Source organism: Plectrocnemia conspersa, unplaced genomic scaffold (assembly GCF_051122295.1).
Source record: "Plectrocnemia conspersa isolate PC_06_02 unplaced genomic scaffold, ASM5112229v1 ptg000001l, whole genome shotgun sequence".
In the NCBI taxonomy this organism is placed as follows: Eukaryota; Metazoa; Arthropoda; class Insecta; order Trichoptera; family Polycentropodidae; genus Plectrocnemia; species Plectrocnemia conspersa.
The window spans coordinates 17,550,228-17,574,356 of NW_028277165.1; the positions used below are offsets into that span (position 1 = coordinate 17,550,228).

The following is a 24,129-nucleotide window of genomic DNA, read 5'->3' on the forward strand; positions in this document are numbered from 1 at the left end:
TACCTGAGCCACATATAAGGGTTATCTATATTTATTTCTATCCACAGTAGTTTTATGACCTGTAAAAAAATATTTTACTCTTATTTTCGCATTTTTTTAGTCAAAAACTTGGCTGGTGTATGACTACATACCTGAGCCACATATAAGGGTTATCTATATTTATTTCTATCCACAGTAGTTTTATGCCAATCACGTAAACTTATATCTCTGAAACTAATTATAATAATGTAATAGTTTATACATTGCTACATAGCTGTAGTCTATTTTTTAATCAAATAAGTTTTATCCTATTAACTTTTTACCCTTATACGCAGAAGCATTGTAAAGTGAAGCTAAATTTCACATGATTTCGTTTCGCCGCACACGGTTTCAAGGTTGCTACGTATAAATAATGATAGCGATGACCTCAGCCCTGGATGCAGTTGACGATCAGAGCTAACAGACATATGTATGTGATAGACTGAAATTAAATTAATTAGACGATACTGATAATTAAATCCGATTTGCACTTAAGATAAAACTGGAGATTGAAAAATGTAATAAATGAAATTTTATACTTTAGAAATATTATAGCAACAGAAACATCCTAGCGATTATCCTGATTTAACAATAACTGCCACTCCGCAAACCATTCATGAAGCTGATTTGTTTATGAGATTATCCTGATAGAAGTTACTTATTGAAGAAATTCGTCTACACGAACAGGAGCTTCTTTGGGCCTAGATTTAAGGAACACAATTATCACATAGACATTTAAAAAATCTTATATAAAATTGTTCTAATACTTAAGATTTTTTTGTATAATGTATGATATTATCTACCGCCTGTATGTGTTTTAATATCTGAATGATTATGTTATGCTTTAATAAAACAATAATTAGAATATTAAATTCGTTACAAACAGAAAAATGGTATACAACTCCTGCGACATTAGTAACTTTCCCACCGGTAAGTCTTTTTACCAACGACCACCTTCACATTCTAGACAACTTCGACCTCCCCCACCCATATTTTGCCGATCGGAAAATTGACACCCCTTTGAATAATTTATTTTCCTCCCTTAAGCGTACAATGGTTTCATTGTATGATAGGCGTCATAAATGTTCTTCCACGAATTTCGCACTTTGAATCAACAATACCTTCTTGTCGTCTTTAATGTGAATTTGTTTGAAGTAATCCCTTCAGTACGCAGAGCGTTAATTAACAAAATTGAGTTCAAGGAAGAATACCGAGTTGATTGCGTATCCGTACAAGAAGCCTAAATAATTTATGGTATTATAGGTACGGCATATCAAGGAGCAATCGTTAATCAATCACTTTTTAATTCTAATACTTCTATTAATCTTTGTCGACTATTAACGTTGGCATTGGATATTATAAACAAGTTGTGATGAAATATTCAATGAATAACGGGAGTTATAAGAACTACAAAAGCTCATTTAAATGGAGCAGATCGTCATTGACATGAATATATCGTAGAACCTTCAACTTATACATATTGTATCAATTTAAAAGACATTTTATATAATAAAAACATTTATTGGAAGCACTTGAATACATACTGATAAGACATTATTTTAATATCATTCTTTACATCGTTGTACTTTCATACAATCGATAAATATCAATAACAATAAAAGGAAATATAAAAAAAAACGCGAAATATTAAAAAAGCACTTAAATATTTACATTGATCTGATCAAATTATATTTACAAATTTACAAATTTTAAACATAAATTTCACAATTCTTTTAAAAAATAAGTCAATTTACAAAATAATTTATTAATATATAAGTAAAATAATATCATACAATTGAAACAACTTTATCTATTAGGCAAATTAAATAAAAATGAGGTGAAAATCTAATTAAATTAATTGGCATTCATAAAGAAATACAACAAAACATTTTTTTCCACAAAAGCTTCAAATACATTTTTAAAACATACATATAAATATAATAAAATTTGATTTAAAGATGGTACTTTAATTTAAATATTATATAATACATAAGTCACTAAATATAATAAAAAATGGATGGACACACAAATATCAAAATAAAAATAATATTACATTTTAACAATACGGAATGCAGTTCTGAATACAAATTAATATTGGTAATCATGTACATCTTATATACGGCAATATAATCTTACTGATATGATTCATAGTAAATAATGTATAAAAATATATACACCCGTACATTCTAAATAACTATAAACATAACAAATTGTTGCAATATTTAAATTACATAAATCACTTTGATTAAGTACAGACTAATCTTGAATTAAGTATTTTCAAATAGAAAAAATATCTATTCTGTCAATTGCGTATATTTTTTTAATTAACCTAAGCATTGCATGTCGCTTTAAGTCAATTTCAAATAAGTACATTACTTAGGTCTGATCTTTTCATACATAAACATCTGAACGATACTATTCGGATCTTTGTTCGTCAGCGTTTTCTTTTTGATGAAGTTAAATTGTTCTAAAGCAAACTCATAAAGTTCGTTCTCCATTTTCCATATAATCGATTTCTTTATTTTTTCTACTGTCTTGTGCGATGGCGGCATTTTTGCCGTCGTTTGCCTCAAATGTGATTTATTACTACTTAAATAATGTTCAGTGGCTCCCTTGAACATTCTAGGCAATGCCACTTCAAGAACTGATATAAAATCTAACATCTCTTCGGTTACACCAACCAACAAGTAATGATTCAAGAGATTCTTCTTGGCTTCTTCCAGCGCCCAAGCGTTTCCAGGTTTCCTTCATGTAAATATAATAGGTAAATAATACAAATATGTATATATTTAATTGTAAAATATAAAGATAACATACCAGCAATCTGCCGCATGACCACAAAAAAATGGTATTTGTAACCACATATTATTAGGATCGCAGTCAGACCTATTTTTCTCCACACATTCGTCGAAAGTCTAAAATATAGTATTAAATTTAATATAAATGAATAATAAATTATCAGCTTGCAAAAAGGTTCTCACAACTAAAAAAAATTTTGACCGCCCGACACAAAAGTTGAGTCGGGCGGAAATGAGTGGTGTGGAAGTTATCATTTTTTACAGATTTAACAAAACATATGAATAATGGTAATTTAAAGCTACAGGGAAAAACCAGCCTATCTCTGATGTGTACAATCACATAAAGTTTTAGCAAAAAATAATTTTATTTCAGTCTCAATTAACAAATAATTGTTTCATTAATTTTAATGCATGTAAGGAATTTAGTCAGCAAACACTCTTCGTTTCCCATTATATTTGCATTAAAAACTGATGAGCTTAAAAATAATTTCGAATCTAGATTTTCTGATCTTGATGTCATTAGAAATGATATTAATTTTTTTTAAATACTTTTAGCTGTGAAACAGAAACTTAGTTGAAAATAATTAATTTATAGTGTAATGACATTTTAAAAGAAACTTTAAAAAATTGTCACTATTGGATTTTTATACAAATCTTCCACAGTCTGGCTTTCAAATATTGCATCATTTTGCTCGCAGAATCATTTCTACGTTTGGCACTACTTGTGCGAATAAACTTTTTCTATAATTAAATATATTAATATTTTTTGTTTCGATATTTTCAATCCAAAATCACCAACAGCAGTGGAGATAAAATAATCTCAGTTAATGCAACGAACAGAGATGTTATTAAATTTAGAAAGTATTAAATGTGGTTCTAAAAATTTCGTTCCAAGAATTTTGATAATAAATATCTACTGAAGGGTGGGTAGTACTTGGGGGTTGTTAGTGAGGATACAGAAGTTAGCACAAAAGTATCGTCTACATCAGTTTACAGACATTTAAAAAATTAAGAAGTGTTTATTTGCAGAAAATGAATATCTCATAAATTGTCTGGGGGAAAACTCACGCAGCGAATCTCAATATGCTAATAATTAATGATCCACGAACAGAAAGATTTATTTTTGAGTTGAATTGTTACTAAAGACGAGAAGTAGATCCTTTACTTTAACACATGACGTAAAAGACAGTGATTGGACGCCAATCAACAACAAATTCCAACCCTAAGAACAGTATTACACCCCAATAAGATAATGTTATGCATTTGGTGGGATATGAAGGGCATAAAATTAATATAAAATATTTTTTATGTTTATTTTTTGGTAATAAAATCAGTTATATTAATTCAAATTTGAAATACAGCTAGCTGGGGTACCTCAAAACAGTAAAAAAATCGACCACTGTACATGTACGGCAATACCACTCAAAGGATTAATTCGATTTAGATTCGGTATTGATCATATGAATTAATTGATATGAAACAATTACAGTTTTACTGATATTGATTAGTGAAATTGTATATATATTATTTATTGATTAAAATAAATTTTTGAAATCTATTAATTTTGTGTTGTGAGTCTTCCAAGCCGACGATATTAAAAAAATATATATAAAAATTTACCATTTTATTGCCATGTTTCTTTCTCGTTAAATGCGGTCTAAAATTATCACCAAACCGCAAAAAATAATAGTACGATACCAACCTATCTAGTGGTTTTCGTATTAAATTAATGTAAAGTGGATTTGCTAATATGCCTAATCTGAAATAATAAATTTACTAATTAGTTTGCGATTGTTTATTATATAACTAAATAATATACCTTTCAAAATTTAAAAATGCCATATGACCGTGATACAAAGCAGGTTTCATCGAGTTCCAATTTGTGACGTTCTGCGCGAATCTGTATTGGTTGTTGAGAGACATAACGTGCATATTGGCAGTAATGTTTATATGCAAAACTTTATACGAATTCTTTTTGCATAGATCGTAAGCGACTCCGACGAAACTGGTCGAGCCCGTCTTCGGGACTCTGTTGTATATAACGACCAGTCCGTCGTTGTTGTCATCGTTATTCGATACTATATGACGATTGCTATTTAATGTGGGAAATTCTCTATTGCGAGCTCTAGCGTTAGATAATTCTGAAACGAATAATATATCATGTTTTTGTGAATATCAATACAACACGTGCGTGACGTAAATATTATTTGACAGTACTACTATAAATAAATAAATAGTAAAATAATTACCTAATTCCCTGAAATTGTCTTCAAGTCGCGATATTTGCGTTTGCAAATAAAATACAAACAACGAGAAAACGATCAGACAGAGAAACCCCCAAGTTTTTGGCGGCATAGCTAAAACAATCCACTCCCGACATGCTAACTGTCAGAAATGTAAATGGTCGGTAAGGTAGATTCTCTTGATATCGACTCGAACCGAACCTTCTTAACCCTTTCACCGCGATTGACGTTAGGACATTACAAATTCATTGCCCGGTTCTCTGCTTTTTTTGTCAACTATTAAATACTGACTTTTGAATACTATTTAATTACAATAGTGATTTAATTATTGATGAAATATAAAAGTTTGAATAAAAAATTAATGTACACAAACAAAAATCAATGGATAATAATAGATATAAAAAATAAGAATATTATATATTTATATTTTACTATATGCATTGCTTTACATATTACATTCCAATTTAAATATTTTTTTTAAATTCCAAAGTAAAATTTATTAAAAGGGTATTTCTTTAATACCGTTCGTTTTTTTTTCTAAAAAGTATTATTTCAAAAATATCATTGCATCTAATGTTTCATAATTCATAGACCTCATTTTCATGAAAAATTGTTAAATTCCGAGATAACTTTTGAGCAAAAATTTGCGAAATGACCTTTTTCTAACTCTTATAACAATTTGTCCTCTTTTGTCTTCCTCAAAGAAAAATTTAATAAAAACCCTTTTTATGTGTCCTTTGCTATTTTCAAAATCTGGTCAACTTAATAAACTTTTCGGAAATGGTGTCACTCTAAGTTTTCCATGTGTTATTGGAAACCTGTTCAAGGACGTCATTTTACCTTTTTTATGGGGCGGGGGGCAAAATTTTGCCAGTCAGTGATCGTATTTTTTAATATTTCAATTTTAATAAAATTCATAGTATTTCATTAAATGGCAAACATTTTTCTGGGCATATGCCCCCACATGCCCCTCCCCAAATGACGTCCCTGCTTATTGTGGGCACGACTTAAGATTTATTTTAAGAGTGTTATGTGTTGTATGTCATTCTATACGGAGTGGAAATATGAACGATTACAGAGAGTATGTGGATTGAAATGTGAATCTATAGACGAATGCTGTGTATCATCATCTGGGTAGATAAGAAAGGTCACGAATTAAAAATAAAACTCTCTTACATAATGTGCGTCATTCCAAAAGTACGTAATTAACGTACAAAGCAGCAAATAAGAAAGAAGAGAACCAGCAAAAATAACATTGGATAAAGTACTACCTTCCTATTAATGACAAAATTTAACAAGATGAATGTAGCCAAAATTATTGCCCACATTCAATAATGGATAAGGCACAAAGAAAGGTGTGGGTACTACACTACAAAATAGCCATTAACCGAAAATAAAAACTATCTAGGTCTAATGCGGTAACAATTATGTGTTTGAATGTAAATGAGGCACTACTGCATACAACTGCAGATGTCTAATCAGTCTGACAGCAACGTCAATTTCCGGTATAATAACTACAAACACCTTAAACCAATATCTAATGCAACAACAATCAATACTATATTGTCACCTCAGCATCAATGAGTTCAGAAAAAGTCTAGTATTCAAAAATATAATTAGTTCATGAACACTTATATTGCTCCACCTGAAACCATTTTTCCTTTATTTAGGTGCACCGGCGTAACGAATTAACTTGTTCTGTAAGTAACAAATACATATCTTTCAATATGCCCCCAACAGTTAATTGCTTGGTAAAATTTGGTTAAAATATCAGATTCATCAATATTTTTCTAAGCACGATACACATAATGAAATTGTATATAAAAAACTTTGTTAATTATTATTTCGATCTTTTTTCAATGTAGTTCACATTGAGTCAAAAATAACCATTGTTATATTCGACACAATATTAATAAGAAATACTTTTGAATTACTAAAGGGCGCTAAGATTGTGTCATTTAATGCAATACAAATTCAAAGGGGGTTAAAAAATAAGTGTTTCAGTTCGTTTCCAACTCACCCTAACTGCGAGTTTTTACGCCCATGCATATCACTACTACTATGTATATTTGAGTACAGTATATTTATCAACGACATTTTAGAACATAATTTCGGATGCTCGGTTAGAACATGATCTTGATTTATCGTACTCAATATATTACGCTTAATGAAGTACGAGGTAATTGAAATTTCTTTTCGGTTAGGAAGCAGTTATATGTTCATGTATTTATATGTAGTTAAATTGCCCATGTTGAAGACATAAATATATACATTTTGTAGAACGAGTTGATGTTGAAAACATTTCGCGAAAGTCAAAGCGTATATTCAGAAAACTGCTGCTCTTAGAAATTGAAAATAGAACACTGCATGGGTGGGCCTGGAAAGTTTCATAATACTTTGAGATACTTTATTGATATTTAGAAACTTATATTGGTTAATCTTGTATAAAAACGTCAGTGGAGAAATGATTTTTTTAATTTAATATATATTTTGAATAACTTATACAAATGGGAATTTTGGTTCCTTATTTACTATTATTATAAAAATGATTTTTTCCATTGACTTTTTATGCGAATTTATAGAGCATTGTAAATGTAAAACTTATGTTTTCCCCAAAACCAAGTGCGACCCGTAGCAATAGTTTAATTTAATTTGAACCGATAGTAATTTTTTCGTGTACCACTGCACAATTTTATATTAAACATATGCCCTGCTTAAGAAACTAGTACCCAAAATTATTCCTAAGCGTTTTTCAATCTAAAAAAGAATATGTACAACTATTTAATAATGTTATAATATATATGCATATACACTTTGATCAATAAAATCTAATAATTTTGTACGACCCACATATATTTTCGGTATAAATTGACAAAACAACTGCTAAGATTTCCACAATTTGCCACGCTTTAATCACCAGTCGTCTTCGACTTCCGCTTTCTGGGCGCATCTTGCAGCTGTCATCCTGACAATGCTGAAATATTGTGCGAAATCGTGTCTCGGTGACAGAGACGATTTCAAAAATAACCAAAGCACTCTAAATTTGCAAACAAGAACGCCAGTACTCGTTCGGAACTCGCGACGCAGTTTAGTGTGCGCCACCAAATCTAAGCTAATCGCCGTTTTGCACGAAGCGATTCCTCTCTTTTTGTGTAATGTTAAACACGCGTGTTAACTGATCTATATACTATAGCTCCAGAAATGGTGTGATGTAATACGCTGTTCCCAAAGTATATATAGACGATTTTGACACACGGGTCTGCGGAATTCGCCATGGATTCCATAGTGAAAATTGCATGCTGAAGAAATGTCTACGATGGTATGGAATCGTTCTAGAATTACAATTTATTTAAAATACTATTAATCAATAAAATAAAAACGAGTACATAGAGTCGTGTAAATATAATTAAAATAGATTTTATTTCTTAAAAAATATCTATAGATAATGAAACTATTTCTTAGCTATTAACAATACTTATATAGCAGTTAAAATAATTAAGAATAAAAACAATGGCGTAACTAGAAATATTAGTGGATACAAACAAATATGTAAACAACCCCTTTTCTATCACAACTTGTTTTTGTAAACATGCCACCCAAATATATCGCGCAGCTAGAATTTTTCTGTTTTTTAACTGCTTTATTTAAATAAAATTACATGAAAATGTAGATAAGCTACATTTTTCATGAATAGAGATTTTAATGTTGAATTATTGAATACATACTGTATAATGAAAATAGTAAAAAGGCAGTTTATCACGCTCCTGTTAGGAATAGTTAAAATGCGACTTAATTTATATTTTTATTTGCATAAAAGAAAATTGTGAAATGGCAAATATTAATACTTAAATTATATGTATATCAAATTACATATTTTTATTTTTATTAATAGCACTTTAAAATATAAATTATATTGTAGATAGTAGAAACCGACCGAACACTTAGTTTCGACGATAGCTAATACAAAACCATACATGAATCTTCACTGTTATGTGTTTTGTGGCACATACCCATCCGCTGGCGAAGCATGATGCTCTTTCCGTTAAAAAATTATAGTCAATTAAAATATAATATCAAGATACCTGCATTTTATCAAGCTATTAATTAATTAAAGATGCGATGGATTAGTACATGCCTCATGGTTGAACGTGAATCATAAATATCTAGAGCCGAAAGACGTGGGATAGAGCTACCAAAAATCAATTTAGTAAAACGCATATTTTTATACAGCAATAATATCATATACTATATGATTTTATATACATATCTGCCTATTATGCAAGTCCCTAATCATTCCACTGGTTACGATGTTAAAAATAAAACTACAGAAAAACAAATTATGACACAGAAGTCGTATTGGAAAAATAGAAGAAAACTTTAGCTTTTCTTTTATTAAAAAAATACCTTCCTTTAAATCATTTTAACTATTTGTAATCCACGATTACATAGTATAAATATATTTGTAATCTCCACAAAATATTTTTCATATATTTGTTTCATCTCTAACAAACATTATCCCACTTCAGCCGAAATCGTTTGAAACTACAGTAATACAACTTCTGTGAACAAGTTAAAACTTAACAACTTCAAAATCACTTTTAAACCTCACAGCCCCATAAGACAGCAATAAAATGACAGTGAAACACGCTCCATCGCAAATTATTTTCGACTCACAAATATCATTTTCGCAATAACCTTCGACGTCCATAAATCACATTTCGAGCAGTGACTCATATACCATGAAGGATGTCTATATTCGTCTCGGCAAATCATTCGCCACATTGCGCGATAATCAGTGCTTAGCAAAAGTTTAAGAAGAGAAAAAAGCTCCCTTCTTGTCTTGTTCTATTTTCGTATGTGATCTTTCCCGAAAGACGTTTGTTTGTTCTTATCGTGTAAGCGGCTAATTAAGTAAGGTGATCTCGGGGCGTCCTAGCAATTCAAAGGAATGCATATTCTAAAACAAATCTAGCATCCCCCTAGCGTAGGGTGGGCATGGCTGAGTGATGAACGTATATTGCATATTGCATTTAAGGGAAGACATGAAAACACACATACACACAGTTGACACAATATTTACACGAGGGCCAGAACTATTTTCAGATTAGTTGGGGTATATTTGACAGCTCTTAACTTGATTTATCTAAGTTAAATGATTTTAATTACAATGCAACTATTTTAGATTATCTTTTTAAAACACGATATAATAAATATAGATCTAGTACTACAAAAATATATTTTGTAGTAGACCTATGTTTAATAAATAATGATATACTGTCTTATTTTTAAAATGTAAAAATTAGTTAGCCAGATCTTCGACACTAAATTTTTTTAGAAAATTGCGTATATGAAAATAAAATTAGGTTAATATTATTTCAACTTGAATTTCATACTATAAATAAATGATACATTATATAAAGTTATAATCATTAATATTTATTTTACTAATTTTATTAATATATTAAATACTTATAATGAAAAAAACTTAAATAATTTTATTGAAATATGTAAATAAATCTTTCATTTTATTGAAATATGTAAATAAATCTTTCAATAAATTCTTTCAGTGGGAACGCTCAGCAACGAGCGTTCCCATTGCGACGGCGCCGACACGATTTTATTGCTTTTGACGTGAATTTTTGACTTCTGAAAAGTGATAATTGTTTTTGCGCCCTCCTATTGACAAAAATTCGGTTTGAATATACTTTGACCAATACTATCATATAAGAAGTATATAGTAATATCGATAAGGATAGCTATCATTCTTTAAAAACAGTGTTATATCGAAGTACAGACAAACAATGGAGCAATATGCGATATGCGACGTGTCTGTATTTTTTCTTTCGCTTATTTTCCCCTGAGAGTTTAGTTAGTTTAGTTTGTATTTTGGACTTGTACCTAATGAAAGTTCTAAATCTGTAATTGGTTTTGGAATTAGTTAAAATATATTATCGCTAGTAGAAATATATATCTACTGGTGAAAATGTATTTGGACTTCACTATATATTTCATCGAAAAATACACATTCAATGTAACATTTATACATTCATTATATAAATAATGATAAGTATGTGAATGTATATAATAACTCATATGGAAAAGTTTAAATCATATAAATTTACTAGCACCTGCCAGATAAATTATATTTTCACTGGTGAAATTATATATCTACCAGTGAAAATGTATTTCGATATGATTTTACTGAAATTTCATATTTAAAAATTCGAGATCTTTTTTTAGATTTTCTTTGAGAGATAACACAAGAATTTTTGGTTTAGAATCAGGAACATCTTTTCAGCTTTTTTTAATATTTCTATTTCATTAAGATTCATAGTATTTCATTAAATGACAAGCATTTTTAGGGACAAATTTTACATGACGTTCCTGCATAGAGCCTCGCAGTTATGAAATTAATGTCTCTCTGGTCTCTGGTTTCTCGTAACAAATGTGTCGAGTTGGGTGTCTCGTGAATTCTCTGTGAGCGAGTCGTGCAGTGTCTATAAGTTTGTCAAGTGAATGACGATGCACCTTAATATTATTTTTTATACTAATCCTTAGTATACCAAACCAGATAGTTAATAAAGAGTAGATAGACCAAGGCCTAGGTGTCTGGACGGGGTGAAGGCGGACGTGAATAGCACAGGATAGACTGGAGTGAATATATATTATGGAAACAGCCAAGGCCCATCCAGAGCTATAGAGCTTAGAATACGAAGAAGATCCTAATCCTTGGACGAAGCTTTAACAAATGGAGAAAAAGTTAAATTCAGAGTCAATAACATTTTTGCTTAGCTCCACCTCCGGTACATCTCTCAGTGAAAGCGTAACTTTCAAGTGGCCATTTGTGGGCGAGCATCCGATAATGACAAAGAATACGTACAACAACGTGTGCATGGCCATGCGTATTGCTATTTAAGTTTTTTAATTAAAAGCTTAAAGAGTTATGGTAATTGCTGATAATTGATTGCTTTTATTGAGCATTTTTGGGCGTTCCTACATTACAGTTTTGCTGCTCTAGCTTTCTAGAGGGCCATTATTGGTACCCAACAAAACACTATTTTTAACATGCTCTTTTTAAATGCAAATACATATTCACAATTAATATATTTTTAAATTAAAGTCAGTAAATTCTACGTAACTTTTTGTATAATAAGTGGTTTAAACTAAATTGTATACTTCAATGTTACTATCTATCTTTTATATATAAAGAAAGCCTTAACAATATCGGTACTGTAAAACCTAGATTCAAATTGGGGCGCGTAAAAAGTTACATAGACGACGTTTGTCGAAATGCAAAAATATTTTCGCTACGCGATCAATTAAAGCTCGATGTGTTTTTTTTATTAATTTGTAAACTATGCATAAGTTCTGAGAAAATATATATTTAATTTCCGCAATAAACTAGTTTATCGACACAATATTTTTATCAATATCACTTTAAAGAAATAGCAGCTAATAACCAAAATATCCCAAGATCAATTAATCATAGATTAATCATGAGTTAAATTATAAGTAAGATTATTATTAATACTTTATGAGAAACATCCTTTGCATATATTTATAATATATCATAAACTTATGCTACTAAATAGATGTACTCATTTTTCTTAATAAGGCGTCAAAAACATAACAAAATCCATGCATATTAGACATAAAAGCACATGAGGGTCTTCGTTCACACTTCGCACGTTAACGAACAGTCGTGAAAAGTGGCGTCGCTTTTTAATTAGACGTGCCCGGTTCGAAACGGTGGTTCCGTTTTATGTCCCGAGTCAATAGTCACGGATCGACAGTTCAACAGAGCAGACGTGTTTTATTTTCGCGATTGGCAACACTGATCGAAGGCGTCAGATTCGAATTTACCCGAGAAATGGAAGTGGCTCATTCCAACTTCATATTCGGCAGCTTCTCCCGGAGGCGGCAGGGTGAAGACTCCAGCGTCAAGAAGCGGTCTCTGGGGGCGCAGGGTCCTGAAGAGAAGTTCAAATGCGTGCTCTGCCATCGTCCTTACGCTGAACCGAGAGTCCTGCCGTGTCTTCACACTTTTTGCGCCAGGTGTTTGCTGAAACTGCGACCTCCAGACGATGTTGGCGGAACGCCTTGGAACGGAGACCAGGATGCGAACGGTATATATGTTATGACTGAAAGAACATGTTAACTGATTATAGACTAAGTTTATTGTGATCTTTCAAATTAACTCACATTACTAACCAAATGTAATTTATGTCAAGTAACATGTTCAAATATGTAACGATGGAGATTTTTTTTAACTAATGAATTTTATAAAAACTATACTAGCATTCTTATATTTTAAAATATTTCAGCATATCAAATAATTCCAAGAATATAAAATAGTGCTTTTTAAAATGATAAAATCTTTACAAAAGAATCAATACCAGATATGTACAATTTGTATGGTTTCTTTACTGTATATGCCAGCGAAAAATGTAGAACAAATGAACATTTATTATTTTTTTAAATATGATCTCACAATGTACTATGCATGACCTACCTTGATAATATATTAATAAAAAATCTGTGATGATCGATCGGAATTATAATCACTAATTCTGATTTTCCAAACATGATAAGATTCGAGGCCAGGTCTTTCAGGTATTAGTCACCAACTTATACCAAATTCATCATTTCTGTTGCATGAAAGACCTCGTAATAGTGATATTCTAGTATTTATTCAGTACTTTCGGTACCTATGTGTCTAGCTTTTTTTATTTTATTTTTTTACTAGTCCAGAACAACTCTTTAATTATTGTACGTGCTTCTGATTAAATTAGCACATTCGTTGCTCGTTAACAACTGAAGATGGACGTCTATGAATTTATTTATCTTCAAGAATATCGTCTCCATGATTTTCATCTTTGGAACGACCATTACACGTTCTTTATCTGTTGCTTTACCGTCTTTACCGTCTTTATGGTTTTTCGGTTCAGATCCGAGTGATTAATTTTTTTAATTGTTTTTATTAATATTAAAAAAAATTATTCCATCTTTTGTAATAATCATAAACTGATACAATAATTAATAATTAATTAAACTGATCTTTACATCTGTAGAAATAGAGAATATGTCTCTATTGCCAATTCTTTGCTTCTTAAAAAATCCTCTAAATTGTCTACCTTTTCATCAGACGTTTCACTAGAATATAGTGAAACGTCCGATGAAAGCACATAAAAATAAGCAGAATCATCTAGTGACTAGATGATATTGCTTATTCATTAGTCTTTGAAATTGATTTTCCTAAAAATTGTAATTTGATCTAAATATGTTTCAAATGTTGCACAACTTGCATTTTTTATAATGTCGAAAGTAAAATTTGATAACGCGGATCCAAATAAAGTACTCCTTGGATAAATGTATACTATTACTTTCTAATAACGATGTTTCCTTATTAGATAATTCATTATATAAAATATCTGCTATGATATTTTTTTAATTTCGTAATTTTATTTTGCATTGGATCCAAATTTTGTAAAATTTGTTTTATTATGATTTTTCTAAAATAGTATCTTTTTACTTTTTTTGTATGATGAACGATATGTAAAAAACATGTCGATATGTAATTTTTATATTTTCATTTTCAACATATTTCTTTAGAAATACACTTATACTTATTGCGGACGAATAATACATTTTTATTAGCCTTATTCTTTCACAGGTTCAGGTAACAGAAAAAAAAATTTCACCTCCCATAGTTTTTTTTTTATAAAAATCGCATTTACACATTTTTACCGTAAATTATCTATTTTAAACCCAAAGACAATTGCATTTAAAAAGTTCTTAGCATTTCGATAGTGTTCATTTGAACGATCAGATAAAACTCTAATGTAGGGATTCTAAACCTAGGATCCACAGATGTTTAGTAAAATATAGACTTGTTTTAAATATAATTTCACGCGATTAATTTATATTTTGTCTCACAAGATTTCACAACACTGAGTAATGCATGCTGGTAATAAATCTGGTTTTGCTACTTTAATGAAAAAAAAAGATCCTCAACTCGTCGCTACTTATTGCATTTGCATTTGACAGCCGAAAAAGTTTTCAAACATATCAGAGGCAGTTCTCTTAATCATCGCATTTTTTAGCGAGAAATTGAAGCAGGATTTTAAGTACTTGTTTATTAAATAGAAGTTCTCGAAGCACTTGTTAAAACTAAGAAACGAAGTTTTATTTTTACTAAAAGAAAGAAAAAGCTCACTTTTAGAGCATTTTAACAGAAAGGTATTTTTAGATATTTTGTTTACCTTATGAGTGAGATAAATCTTTCCATTCAATGTCATGCAGTCACCATTATTGCTACAACTGAAATATTCATTCCTTTTAGCAATGAGAGAATAGAGGCCAGCATTCTTGCAAACTTCCCAATGTTAAAGAAATTGCTAAACAAAAATTCAGTTGAAACACAAAAGTATCTATTCTTTTTTTGGAATAAAAATATCTGCAAACAGTTGATGAAATGAAAGTTAAAGCATTATTTTTGATATAAACTCTATCGAGGAAGCGAAGGATTGAACTCGTTGATCATACAAATAGCATATCCTCCAAAAAATATCCAAATACTACAATATATCCTCGTATTGTAATCTTTTAATTCTATTTTCAACAACGATTTTTTTTCATTTCAAATAAAAACATATTTTAGAAAAGGTACTGTTGCTCTCTATTGACTGGCAAAGTGATTCATAAAACAAACAAAAATTAAGAAACATTTATCTATTGGATATTATACATGTAACTTAACCTCCTCAGACCCAGTGCACATTGCAATGTACAATAATTTATTGCTTGTTTTTGGAGCCATTTTCGATTTAAATTTACCGGGAACCTTTTGTGTATCAGTGTATATCATATTATTTCAAAATAAAAAAAGTCAAGCCCCTTTAATGGAGAAAATAAAAAATAATTACAAAAAAAAAAAATTCTACGAAAAAGTATAAATAAATATTTTTCATGCCCCTTTAATGTACTTAATAAAATATTTTTTCCAAGAAAAATAAAATTTAGGTTTGAAGAGATTAATATTTTCTCACCATAATAACTTAGTTTAATCACCTAGCGTACACCATAGATTTTTCTATTCTTTAAAAATTGTTTATTCAATTCTGCAGTTTGTTGTAATATTTTTATAATAAAATGCATCCCAATGTTATTCTTAAGATAAATTTAAAAAAAATACTCATATTTTTTACGATACCCATCAACCTATAAATTCATATCTCGATTTATTAATCATTAATGTTGAAATATCTAAATATTTACGCTTAAATATGTTATATTCGATCCAGTTCTATATTTTTCCTATATATACAAAGATTACACATTCTGACCTAAATTTACTTGATCGCGTATTAACATTGAAACCTTTCATTCGTAATCGGATTGCTTCTGTGCTTCTGTATGTAATATATATGTATATATTATAGAACTATCGCACGTATATTTATAAATCCTTATACAATGTATTAATACAAATTGATTAGAGCTTATAAACCGTAATTTTATTATATAATATCTGCATCGTTACATACAAAATTCAGTACGACTCATAAATTGACAATGTTATTCACTTCAACGAAAGCAATCTATTATATCTTTCGAGCGTTTAACGATTACTCTTTAATATTTTAGTGTCGCCATAACTTCAGAAACTGACTGGTGAACTGAGAGTATGCTTTAATGGCCCATCTATCGAATCGAACGGCGGTTTTGTTTGTTCACCAGATATACCATATGGCCGCTTTTTCAACGGACGTCTTCTTAGGCTTATTTACAATGTCTGCTGATAAAACAACTTCCCTGCTCTAGTGATATATCGCAATCCACCGACTGACATTTTTGATATTCAACAGAACAACACAGATTTAGATTTCACTCGTCAGATCTATTGTTTACTGTATTTTTCCCTCCAGACACTAGTACAAAGTTCAAGGATTTTGCTGACCAAGATAGTTGAGCTTAAATTGAGAAGAATCGTTTATTGATTATGTCTCTAAGATATATTTAAAACTATGTTATTTTCTTAGCAACTCTATTTTGTCAGATAAACAAACTAGATATAAAAATATATTTATATAAATAGAAGCTCGGTGAGTCAATCGAGAATCGTGTTGCTATAATTATATTTTTTAAATTAAATGTTTCACATTTAGGATATGCCAGTCCTAGAATTGAAGAGTCAATATCGAACACAGGATCTGCAGGATCTGGAGGATCGGGATATGAGAGCGAACCTAGAGACACGTCGTCAGATGGAAGTTGGAATATTCAATATCACGTGGAAAAATCGCCGAAGAAAAGTCCATCCCGGTGTGGTATTTACAATAAAAAGGTAATAATAATAGTGCTTATATGATCATCTGGAATAGATTAAACTGTACAATAATATTTGTGCCACAAAGAAAAAATACTTTACTTTAAATTTTCTGTATATCTTTGTTTTCATGGTCTTGATTTTTAGATCATTTTAGATCGTCGTCCAAAACACCCTTGCTCTGACAATATAACTTTTAATCGTATTTTTGGCTAATTATAATGATTTAAGACCATAAAAGCTCTGGACCCTTTGCTATAAGCATGCGAAATTTATTTTTTTAATTACACAGTCTTAATATAAATTAACAGTTTGAAATATAAATCTCCTGACTTAAGTTAATTAATTCGGCAGTGTTTCGGTTTATATATCCTTGAGAATTGGAAGGATTCTAAAGTCGCTTCCAGCGTTGACAATCCGGGTTGAACCAAACTCTTTGTTATTGAATAATACAGATCTTATCAGACGTAACTTTGATTCAACATTAATACATTTGGCGATGCAAAATTGCTGTACAGTTTTATGATTATTTATAACAATATTGAACTGAATGTTTTAAAACTGCATCTTGTTTACATATCTTTCTAGATATGTGGCAAGACCGTCCAGATCCTCATCTGCCCCATATGCTCTTCAGAGAGCAGACTTCCTTCCGGCGGAGTGCTGGCCCTTCCGCCCAACTTCGTTCTGCAGCATCGGATGTTCGTCGCGGCCCTCAATAAAGACACTTCCAGATTGCTGTGCGACTTGTGTTCGTCCGACGTGCCCGTAAGATGATTCTTAAAAAAACAATCTATTAAACCCGACATATGGTCTCCGCTGTGACTTTTGTGTACCGAAAGGGTTCATATTATTGTCGTTCGCCATGTGACTACGATCAAATTAAACTCCGGAAGCCGATGAGCCGGACCGGCAGTAAAAATGTGCCAGAGTTTTCATATTGGCAAAATATTTATAAGCATTCGTGTGTTTTCTTTTCTGGCATTATCTTCTGGTTAAATGCGGTTCGGGTAATTTTAGATGGTTATTTTCGAAATTTGGTGATTGACTTACGTACCTACGCGATATTAGGGACCAATCGTGCTCTGCTGTAAAACATATGAAAACCCCAAAGCAATAAGATTTTAATCGTTATTTTTGTTGAAAAATTAATTTTGGTTCATTTTTACGTGACTAAATTATGATGGTTTGTCGGTTTTTGAAAGTTATCTTAGATACTAAAATTTGCTTCAGAATAAAATTTTACATCAATTGCCTGTATCTGAATTCACTTGGAAACATTATTTAATCAAAAACCGCTTGAGTTTTTCAGAAGAAGAATTAAACAATTACTTATTCTATGAATAAATGTTATGAACAACACTAGAAATTATTTTACATAATAAATATTTTTTATTTATAAAAATGTTATTTATTTTTGGTACATGCTAAACTGTAAGGGTTTTAACAATAGGATTTAGAAATCTGCTTACACATTTACAAAATACCCAGAATTGCACAATAGTCACGAAAACTTTCGAAAGCCTTTAATTATCATCAATAACCATTAATTACCAGCAATACTTGGTAAACACTTTTCTTCGTAAGCTTTAGAACATCACTTTGAACAAACATTGAACTATTATTGGATGGTCGCACAACGTGGGTTTTGAAATAAAAACTTTTACAAATGAGATGAATTTGGAGGTGGAGCTAGCCACCAAAACAAATTTCTCTCAATTGGCTTCGTCTAATATTCGTCCAAGCATCCTCGAAGAACCACTACAAAATATGTGACACTCAGTCACAGCTATAATCACTTGACGGACGGCAATCACTCCTCACTTACGACCACAAAAAATACGCTTGAACTTGCGACGACTTAACGGATAAAAAGACTCACCAATTCTATTTCATCACCCGTCAGGGACATCATTTATGAGGGAGGAGGCAGGTTGAGGCATTTGCACCCCTTGAATTTGTCTAGAAAAATAAAATGCATTTTTTCTAAGTAAATACTATGAATCTTAATAAAATAGAAATATTTAAAAAATCTTAAATGACGTCCCTGATTATTAAAAAGAAAGCTCCCTCCCCCCTAAAAAAATCTAAAATGACTTTTCTGAAACCAGAAATTCTCCGGTTATCCCTCAAAGAAAATCTAAAAAAAAAACACTTTCGAATCAAACACAAAAATATTGTTTTAAATATGTAATTTCAGTGAAATCATATTGGAATATATTATCATCAGCAGATACATATTTTTATCAGTGAAAATATAATTTATCTGTGAGGTGTTAGTAAAATTATACGATTTCAGCTTTTCATATGTAGTAATAAATACATTTACGTACATATTTATCATTATTTATTTACATGCGATGTATAAATGTTACAGTGAATGTGTGTTTTTCAGTAAATTTATATTTTCACAAGTAGCTATATATTTCTATTATCGAAAATATAACTTAATTGATAGGCGCCAGTGAAATTATATGCTGCTCTAAAATGTCTATGAAACTCAATTTGACAGTTGCGAAACGTACATTTGCTGTTCTAACCCAAACCAAACCTAATGAAAGTTCTAAAACTAATTATAGTTTTAAAATGTGGCAATTAATAATTCAGAATATGTATTATGTGTTGATAACCTGCGATTCCAATTTATCTCACACATGCAGATTTGACTATTTACAAAAATACCTGGAGTCACTGTCGTTTGATAACCTTTTAACATTTACAAGTATCACGTTTTCAATTCTTCCAGATTGCTTTGTCCAGTGGAATTCTCTGTTTGTTTTAAATATAAATACTTCGCTCGATAACTTGGGAGAGGCGTTTGAGCAGGGATTAATATTTTATATGCACATCGCCAAAGTTTGTACTAGGGCGTCATGGGTGCTCGATTTTGTCATGCGGAGCGTGTGTCACTTTCCAATTTATTGGCGAATCGCGTTCTGTACGATATGTCCTCGAAAATGGCCCTAATGTGTGAAATTCCAGCGAAACGAAAACTTCTTATTGTAATAGAGGATTTAAATAAAACTTTTCAGATATCTCTACAAGAGGTAGTACGGTTGGGATACAATTGATAGCATTAATTAAATTTATTAAAAAAAATACTTACCATCTAATACCATCCCCAATCCCTTCATCTTGTGAACTTATCTATGACAAAGGTGTCATAGATAAGTAAATGCGTATTTATAACATATGCAAATGCCATCTTAATTTATAATAAGAAGCTTTCTAATCAGACGTAAATTTTACATTGCTACAATTCCAATCCGGATCCCAATTACAATCTTAAATCGTACTATCAATTCAATTCAATTCACGGTTTTTTAATACCCCTCTGTATATGTTTTTTATGATGATAAAGCTAAAAATTTAAATCCACTTCAAAGTGAAAAATATGTTATTTTTTATGCGTCAGTGGAAAGTTCGGTAGTTTCTTGCCAGTATGCCACACGTGTGGTTTATAAAAAAAGTCACGAAAGAATAATCGTCTGGGCTCCTCGTCATTACGACGTGTTGATGCTCAAATTTAATCGTCCGTTTAAGAGATTTTTAAAGTCACCTACCTACCATAAACAAATTTGAGGGAAATGACGTTTCTAAATAAACGATGACGATGATGACTGAGAACTCTTAACGCTAAACTTTTTTATTCTATTTAGAGCATGGATATTCAACCAGTACACATTACATGAGTATAATAAAATTTATTGCCTTTAGGCTTCAAGTAGATGTACTACATGCCTGGTGAGTCTTTGCGGTGGTTGTCATGAAGTCCACGCCATGCAGAGTCATTCACTTTTACCATTAGCTGAAGCAGCACGTCGAGGAGCTTTAACATTGCGTCGACAGCCATTATGTTCCAGACATCCTAATAATGAATTAAAAATCTTCTGCACTACATGCTGTCAAGTTAGCTATTAAATGACATATCAACTTATATATTAAACTAAAATAAAATTTTGATTTTAGGTAATATGCAGAGATTGTTGTCTCGTACAACACGACGGACATTCATTCGATCCTGTCACTAGAGCTGCTGAATCGTACATTAAAAGCATACGAGAAGCTGTAGATAGAGTGAAGCCAATAGTCAAACAAACGACGACAGCTTTAGAAAACCTTCAAAATCTAGAAAAACGTATTCAGGTAAGAATTGATTGTGTTCGGTGCAGGACAAGTTTACTTAAGTAAGTCAGAATTTTAAAATTTATTTATCAAAATTCTCAATATCTCATTCTTTAATTTTATTTGAGTACACTTTATATCATAAGCAAATAAACCAATTCCATCGACGCATTCTTTATCTTTTCTTCATCGGGCTGTCACTCGCGACAGCACGGGTAGGAGGTCCAAAAATCGTCTTGATACAAAAGCCCAAACGGACTGTGAGTGAAGCCTGACTACCCCAAAGACATACCTCCTATCCATTGTCGTATACATATATCAAAACTGACTTTTACAAATATAAAAACTTCTGCCTTCTTAACAGGCGTATACATCATACCATAATTTTTTCGTGTTCTTGCATATGACTCAATTCTGGAATGGATTGTGTATACCTCGGCAATATATGATACTCTCTTCAACAAAACATGTATCTTCTTCCGGCAAATGTAACCTAATATACGTATTGGCGTATGGCGTATTGTTTGCTTAAACCATAATGCACAAAAGGGTATGGATTTTCTGTATTTATGAGGGTAATAATGACGTGCTTTGCTACATTGTTTATGAATTCGTTAATATCCAAAAGGATTGTTTTTTCCTCTGGACATTACTACAAAGGTTTACCATGGTGATTTGTTCAGTGTCAGTTTATTGTGCTAGTTGTCTTTATCTTTCTTGCCGGTTACCATTATTGTAATTATCGTTTGGTTATTCTTGGTATTAACTGCATTAATGTATGAAGACTCCCCCACAAAACGTCTTAAGTTTGTATGAAATAAATATTACAGAAAGCTTACGTTATAGTATTTCTCAAGCATCACACTGCATCGACACCATGCAGACTAACACCGTGATGATAATCTATTCATAAAAAATTATATCTGTACTGCACACTTTTAAAATATCATAATTTTCAGATCAAAGCAACTATGGTTCAGAAAGAAGTAGATCAATACATCAACTCTTACATTCGAACTATAGAAGAGCACAGACAAACCCTTCAACAGCAAGTAATGAAAGCGCGAGATATAAAAGTCAACGTTATAGCAAATCAACAATTAGATTTAGAGAGAAGAGCTGAAAATGTAGACGACGCTGTTGAGTTTGCCGCAGATATTCTATCGGAAGGAACTGATGTAGAAATATTGAGTTTTGTAGCTCCTCTATTAAGACGATTAGAGTGGTGCTCAAACACTGATACCTTATTCGAAAGCAAAGTATCTGAAAATATTCAACTGAACAAAGCCGAAAAGTGTTTAGAGTACGGAAACGATGGCTTTCAAATCTACGGCGCTATTTGCACGCAAAATATAGATCCGTTCATGTGTGTAATACATCATAAATGTAAGTAAGATTAACTGATGTGGCTTTGAAACAAAAAAATTTAGCAGCTTATTAATTTAAGGTTTGAAAGGCGCTAGAGTTCACTGTGTACACGAAGTGATTGTAGAAAGTCGAGACAGTTCTGATCAGCCACTTTGTCACGGAGGTGAACATATCATGGGTTTAATCAGGAAATCTGGTTTTAGGCCTAAACCTGTATCTGTGATTGATAGACGAGACGGGACTTATGCGTTAATGTTCACTCCAGAATCGCCTGGTAATACACAATTAGCAGTACACATAAATGGAAAACCTATAAAGGTATTTTACAAATTTATATTGTTTTTGTTATTTATATTTAATGGTTGATTTCTTTAGGGTAGTCCGTTCACTTTATCTGTGCGTGGGTTGAAGCCTCATGTTGGAAAATGGCATTGTTGTACGTTTTGTTCGAGCGGAGGTAGTAAAGATGCTGAATGCGCTTGCGGAGGAAAAATGGCCGGAGGATACCATGGATGCGGTCACGGTCACGAAGGCCATCCTGGTGCAAGGCATTGGTCTTGTTGTGGCAGCATTCAACATAATTCCGATTGTGTCAGAATAAATTCGACTATATATCAATTTTCATTATAAAGTGTAATGGACATGTTAGGATTTGAACATTCTGAAGCAACATATTATTTTAATTAGTTAACGTTATCCCAAAATAATTGATAAAGATATATATATATAGTATTTAAAATGCGTATAATTTAATAAGTATAAGTTTTATTTATAATCTGAGTGACTTTATGAAGAATGTATATGTACATGTTATAAATTAATAAAACATTTTATATAAAAATATACAATAAACTTTATTATACTTTATAGTCAATACAATGAAACGGCACTAATTAACGATACAGATTCACTCATGTAACCAGATTTAACAAATACATATGTATGTACACTTCATGGTTGAATACTTTGGATCATAAAAAAATATAAATACATATTAATTACTGTGACCACATGTTTCTATATATGTAATAATAATGTCTAGAACATTATCAAACATTATATATAAAATTAAAAATAAATATTTGTAATATTACGTCATATGTAATAAAATTAATGAAATAATATTACCATTTTAATCTACACTTTTTTGTAAATAGTAAAAAACATTTAAAAATAAAATTGTCTGCTATTGATTTTAGATGCTACATACAAACCCTATGCAGAGTACATTATAGAACCTATACTTTTA

The 24,129-nt window shown here is 30.9% G+C and overlaps 2 protein-coding genes across 4 annotated transcripts; one reads left to right on the plus strand and one right to left on the minus strand.

Moving 5' to 3' along the window:
* Positions 1–2,313: 2,313 nt before the first annotated feature.
* Hs2st (Heparan sulfate 2-O-sulfotransferase) lies at positions 2,314–5,246 on the minus strand. The gene is made up of 5 exons (XM_088182367.1): positions 5,066–5,246; positions 4,636–4,957; positions 4,437–4,575; positions 2,836–2,933; positions 2,314–2,763 (listed from the first exon to the last, which is right to left on the minus strand). Exons 1-5 carry the CDS (start codon positions 5,169–5,171, stop codon positions 2,391–2,393), a joined length of 1,038 nt encoding a protein of 345 aa, XP_088038493.1. The 5' UTR covers positions 5,172–5,246; the 3' UTR covers positions 2,314–2,390.
* Positions 5,247–8,119: 2,873 nt separating this feature from the next.
* Positions 8,120–23,645, plus strand: LOC148239027 (E3 ubiquitin-protein ligase TRIM45). 3 transcript variants are annotated; one of them, XM_088185532.1, is made up of 9 exons: positions 8,120–8,378; positions 12,965–13,185; positions 17,227–17,405; positions 17,976–18,155; positions 21,105–21,296; positions 21,357–21,533; positions 22,472–22,898; positions 22,960–23,198; positions 23,256–23,645. In XM_088185532.1, the coding sequence occupies exons 1-9, from the start codon at positions 8,356–8,358 to the stop codon at positions 23,508–23,510; spliced, it is 1,893 nt and encodes a 630-aa protein (XP_088041658.1). In that variant the 5' UTR covers positions 8,120–8,355; the 3' UTR covers positions 23,511–23,645. The 3 variants fall into 3 exon arrangements, with proteins under 3 accessions (XP_088041658.1, XP_088041748.1, XP_088041579.1); XM_088185453.1 differs by lacking the exon at positions 8,120–8,378 and having other exon boundaries at positions 12,689–13,185; XM_088185622.1 differs by lacking the exons at positions 8,120–8,378; positions 23,256–23,645 and having other exon boundaries at positions 12,687–13,185; positions 22,946–23,056.
* The last annotated feature ends 484 nt before the right edge of the window (positions 23,646–24,129 follow it).

Coding starts and splice junctions, on each gene's coding strand:
- LOC148239027 (XM_088185453.1), top strand. CDS start 12,822: ATGTCCCGAGTCAATAGTCACGGATCGACAGTTCAACAGAGCAGACGT. Junction 21,297..21,356: donor TCTGCACTACATGCTGTCAA/GTTAGCTATTAA, acceptor TTTTGATTTTAG/GTAATATGCAGAGATTGTTG. Junction 21,534..22,471: donor ATCTAGAAAAACGTATTCAG/GTAAGAATTGAT, acceptor CATAATTTTCAG/ATCAAAGCAACTATGGTTCA.
- Hs2st (XM_088182367.1), bottom strand. CDS start 5,171: ATGCCGCCAAAAACTTGGGGGTTTCTCTGTCTGATCGTTTTCTCGTTG. Junction 4,576..4,635: donor GCATTTTTAAATTTTGAAAG/GTATATTATTTA, acceptor TTATTATTTCAG/ATTAGGCATATTAGCAAATC. Junction 2,764..2,835: donor GGTCATGCGGCAGATTGCTG/GTATGTTATCTT, acceptor ATTTACATGAAG/GAAACCTGGAAACGCTTGGG.